This window comes from Glycine soja, chromosome 11 (assembly GCF_004193775.1).
Source record: "Glycine soja cultivar W05 chromosome 11, ASM419377v2, whole genome shotgun sequence".
Taxonomy (NCBI): Eukaryota; Viridiplantae; Streptophyta; class Magnoliopsida; order Fabales; family Fabaceae; genus Glycine; species Glycine soja.
This window is the reverse complement of record NC_041012.1, coordinates 38,051,440-38,056,711: the sequence shown is the minus strand read 5'-3', so window position 1 is coordinate 38,056,711 and position 5,272 is coordinate 38,051,440. Positions and strand designations below refer to the sequence as shown.

At 36.7% G+C, this 5,272-nt stretch overlaps 1 protein-coding gene across 1 annotated transcript; it reads right to left on the bottom strand.

Annotated features, from left to right (window-relative positions):
- Positions 1 to 516: 516 nt before the first annotated feature.
- LOC114376898 (putative disease resistance RPP13-like protein 1) lies at positions 517 to 4,471 on the bottom strand. The gene has a single exon (XM_028335213.1). It carries the CDS (start codon positions 4,268 to 4,270, stop codon positions 668 to 670), a length of 3,603 nt encoding a protein of 1,200 aa, XP_028191014.1. The 5' UTR covers positions 4,271 to 4,471; the 3' UTR covers positions 517 to 667.
- Between the last annotated feature and the right edge of the window lie 801 nt (positions 4,472 to 5,272).

Here is a 5,272-nt window from a genome sequence, read left to right as displayed (position 1 = left end):
ACTTTTTATGATAGAGACCATATACATGTTTCAAAGAATTTTTTTTTAAAAAAAGTAAAATACCATAAAAATAAGTTTTTTAATAAGCACATCACTAAAAAAAACGTGTTTTTTTTATTTCGAAAGAATCAAAGATAGTATAAAACAATTTATAGTAACTCACATTTCTGTTTAATCAATTAAGTTAAATTATTAATGAAATCTTTCAAAAATTTGAAGTAAAACTGTACTACGTAATTCTTTAAAGTAAAACTGTACGTGCGAAGCTGATAAGATTGAGAGAATCAATATAAATTTGATATTTTTCCCTATCCTTTGCTAGGGTGCTTCTACGGTGAAGAAGGAATGAAGTGGTTGGGTCACCAATCGATGTATGATTGAATCCATATATCCGGAATTCAAGACTAAAAAGATGGAAACTCTATGTTTACAACTAACCAGTTATAAGAGTTGTCTTTTTTTAGAAAAGAAAAAACAGTTATGTAAATGACATAATGCAATAAATAGAATTCCGTATTACACTTTAAACAATTATTTTATCGAGAGCGGCGGCGTCTAGCAAGCAGAAAGCAAAAATAAGTTTAGAAAACAATTAATTAGTAAATTGCAGGCAATAGAGAAGCATCTACATCTTTCACCATTATTCTTTATAATCAACCTCACTACCTTATATTATATACACGTTTTCAATGTCAGCAATCTTTGGCCAGTCTTCGCCTCCGGGTTCCCGGCAACGTTGATTGAGCAACGGGCAAAAGTGAGCAATCTTTGGCCAGTCTTCGCCTTCGGGTTCCCGGCAACGTTGTTTGAGCAACGGACAGTCCCCCCAAATCCACAAAGCTGAAATGGATTTGGGCAGACCCTCCTCTGGTAAGCATTGGAGCCTGGGGCAGTCTTTAAGAAGCAATATCTTGAGAGAGTGTGGCAGTACACCTTCCTCAGGAAGACGCTCAACATCCACTTCTCCAATATATAAGGTTTCTAGAGAGTGATTGCCTCCCAAGGCACTTTTCAATAAGTAGATAAGTTTGTAACTACCACCATAGAGAGCCATACTTTTTAAATTTGATGGCAAACCTCCTTCGGGAAACATTTCAACTTTTGGACAATCCTTTATCCACAGATAATCAAGAGATGGAAGGAGGACATGCATTCCTTCAGGCAATGATTCTAATTGGGGGCACTCTCCGACATACAGATCCTGGAGATGATTATGAGCCTGCCCCTGTGAAATCCTCTGTAGATTACGACACTTCCTGAGATCAAGCTTCTTGAGTATTGGGAAGATATCTAGCGGAATGGTCGTTAGAGAGTCACAGCCACCATTGATGTGCAAGGTTACAAGGAAATCATAGGAACTGTGCATGGGAATATTGTTATTTGAACAAGAGTAATTGCGCCCAATCTGTTCGAGTAAGGCTGCCTCCACGTTGTGACCTTCAATGGTAAGCTCTTTCAAAGTTGTCGGATGATCAATTTGCAGCTTTCCACAGTCTCCCAGGTCTAATTTATGAATATCAGGGGCACTGAGAGCAGAAGGTACAAGTTGTTCGCACCCAGAAATCTTTAGATAATTTAAATGACATAGTTGCTCTGGCAAGTGCCCTTTCAGCTTGGGACAACGCATTATAGAAAGACGTTGAAGACGTGGAAAAGCACCTGTCACACCTTTACATTCCCATTCTTCCCATTCCTTCATATCGGAGAACTCCAAAGATTCCAAGGATGTAAATGAACAAGAGCTACTCCCGAAAAAATCAGCATTAATACTCACAATCCCATCAAGCCCTTCAATTGAAAGCTCCTTCAGAGATGGCAAACGTCCAAGGGGAGGCAAACATAGGCAACCTTTACAGTTATTCAAGCTTAAGGACACCACATTACATGATGAATTATCCAATAACCAACTAGGAAATTGTTTACCCCTGTAGTTCCTCATCGTCAACTTCTTCAAGTGTTTGGAAGGCTGTAGATTCTCGATTACATCCCTTTCTTTTGTTGAATCATCAGGGTTCCAGTCTGAATCCCATTCTAACTCTAGCTCGACAAGGTGTGTTTTATTTTTTAAATCCACCGCTAATGCATCTGATGGATTCTCAACATTCTGCAGTTGCCTTATTGATAGACTTCCATGAAGATTGAGTTCTCCTAGCAGCTGGATACTGAACTCCCTACTTTTGCCAACATTAAACGAACTCATTAATACTTGAAGATACTTCAGTTTTCCCAAATGTGCTGGTACCTTTCTCACTCCAGTATCTATTAATTCAAGGCGATGCAAATTAGTGAGTTTATGCAAATTTGAGGGCAGCTCCTTCAAATCTTCACAATAATTCAGCTTCAGTATTTGCAAGTTGTAGAGTGAACATGTTGATTCAGGTAGTTTTACTATTTCAGTATTGGATAAGTCTAACGAACTGAGATATTTAAGATTACCCACAGAGTTAGGCACCTTTGTTAGGTTAGAATAACCAGACAGAGATAAGACACGTAAGAACTTAAACTTGGAAAATAATTCACGTGTTGACATCTTGCAATACCAACGATTGTAGTTACGAAAACTCATTTCCTCACTTAATGACATAAATGTGCGTAACCTTTCAGCATTGTATAAAGTTCGAAACCCATCAAAGCATGTAACGTGATCGCTTGCAACTGAAAAATGACGGGTTGTCTTCGGTATATTTGTTGCTTGATCATTTTCCAACCTGAAGCAGATGTCCCCACAAACATATTTTGCCAAATCATTGAGAAGGTCATGCATGACAAAAGGTGTTCTCTCTACGGTGCTTGATTGTTGAAAGAAGGACCTTGACAAAAGATCGTTGAAGTATTGTTCACCCACTTTTTCTGGACTCCTACTCTGTTGATGACATTGTAAAAAGTTTTCCGCCATCCACAGCTGAATTAAACCCTCCTTGTCAAACCTGTAATCTTTGGGGAATAAGGCGCAATAAGCAAAACATCTCTTGAGATGGGAAGGAAGGTGGTGATAGCTTAGTGCTAAAGCAGGGACAATAGAGCTATCCTCTTCTGAAAATTCCCATATCTCGCTTTTCAATATGCCTTCCCATTCTGAAATAGATGATTTTTGGTGTAATAGACTTCCAATTGTTGTCAAGGCCAGAGGCAGTCCTTTACATTTTTCTACTATCTTCGTACCAATCTCCTTGAAGTCTGGATTTGGTTGATGACTATCATCTCGGAATGCATGTTTAGTGAACAATCGCCAGCAATGATCATCTTGCAACAGCTCTAAGCAATGTGTTTTATTTGATCCCACTATTGAAGCAACTTTCTTGTCACGTGTAGTGACAACAATTTTACTCCCTGAAGCCCCATAATTAAGAGGAGTTTGCAAATCTTTCCATTCCTTTTGATTTCTGTTCCAAACATCATCCAAAACAAGAAAAAATTTATTTCCTGTCAATTTTTCTCTCAACCTTCCCTGAACCGTTTCTCGGTTTCTACTATCATCAGTTGATTTAGTGACTGCCTCCAGAATTGTTCTTGTTACATTGAAAACATCAAATTCATCTGAAACACAGACCCAAGCTTTGATATCAAATTTATTTTCTATCCTTGGGTCATTGAATACATGTTGGGCAAGTTTGGTCTTACCCAACCCACCCATGCCCACAATAGAAAGTATTGATAGTTTGTTACAATTGTCAATGTCAGATGTGAGCCAATTAAAGATCATTTCTTTGTCATCATCTCTGCCATAAATAACACTTTCAACAACCAAAGATGTTGATTCTGAATGCAGTGATACTGCACCACCAAATCCTGATCCAACACCACTTGCATTTTGCAAACCTAGATAGCCACTTTGGCTAGCAAGGTTTTCAAGGTCCTCAAGGACCTGTTCCATCCTTGATTTAATTTCCTTGTTAAAGGAACCAACAGGAGAAGATTTGAAGAAATTTGGTACCTTGCAAGTGCAGGTTTGAGACTCAGCTTCAGCTTCAGCTTCGACCTGGCATTTGGAGATCTCATGTTGTATTTCATCCAAGAGATCCTCTGCGTCAAACAAAGCATCTTTGACCTTAAGAAGCCAGTTCCTGACAGGTGGATCTCTGAACTGCTTTAGTTCTGCATCATCAGCCAGAGCCTGTATGGAGTTCAGCTTGATTTCCAAGTTGTTGAGCAGCTTTTGATCTAGCTTTCTTCCACGAAAGAAGTCCAGAACTTGAGGAGAAGCAAGCTTCTCAAACGCAACCTGAAGGAAAGCAGAAAGAAGAGCACCACCTACCAATTCTAGTGCCATGGTAGGAAAGGGAGTTGAGTGGATGAATGAAAATGAGTAATTTGAAGTGCAGTGCAGGGTTCATGAACTGATCCAATCAGTGATAGGCAATTTTATGAAGGATGGCTTTAATTAAGATTGAGTCAACCAATATCTGTTGAGTCTTCCCAACAAGACAAACTTTAACAGCTGTATTTCATGAATTAATGCGTGGCTATGATTCTGCTGAGGGTACCTCTTGGGATATTAACCAACACTTGTTTGTTTTAATTTTATGAGTAAAAATAGTATACAAAAATTATTATTTATTAAAAATTAGTTATTTAAATAGTTATAAAGGAAGAAATTATCTTAAGGAATTGAATGAATAAATTAATTGTTAAAAAATAATTTAGTATAATAATGGAAAGCGTGCTTGGAAGCGTGTGATGTGGTTCTGGAATTCAATGCCTCTCATATCATAAAATATTGCAAATAATTTTAAAAAAAACTCAATTTTACGTAAAAAGTTTGAACTTTTCTCCACTTGTTCTTAAAGAAACTTCACAGGCATGAGATGAGGACCCCTCCCCCTGTTGTTGTAATAAAATGGTAATATGTGTACACATTCAAATGTGGCGGCAGAGAACCTTTTTTATTAAGTGAAATTTATTTAATACTATATAAATAAACCCCATCAAATATATAACTCTCATTTTTTCATTTCATGCATCATATATTTTTTCTTATTACTAAAATTTAAATGAGGTAGATCTTGAGAATTTACTGACATCAAAACATATTTTATGGCTCACTGAATGTTTATAAAAATATTTATAAAGTACTTACATTTTTCTGAAATATGAGTTTGATTTTTAATAACTTAATCAAGCGTTGTTAGTTATGGATCACATTTTTAAATTAGTAACAAATTAATTTTAAATACAAATATTAACTAAAAGGAAAATTATGTTTGGACACCTAAAGGATAAACAGCTGGAGAGAAATAATAAAAAGAGATGAATATAAAAGATGAATAAAATT

Coding starts and splice junctions, on each gene's coding strand:
- LOC114376898 (XM_028335213.1), bottom strand. CDS start 4,270: ATGGCACTAGAATTGGTAGGTGGTGCTCTTCTTTCTGCTTTCCTTCAG.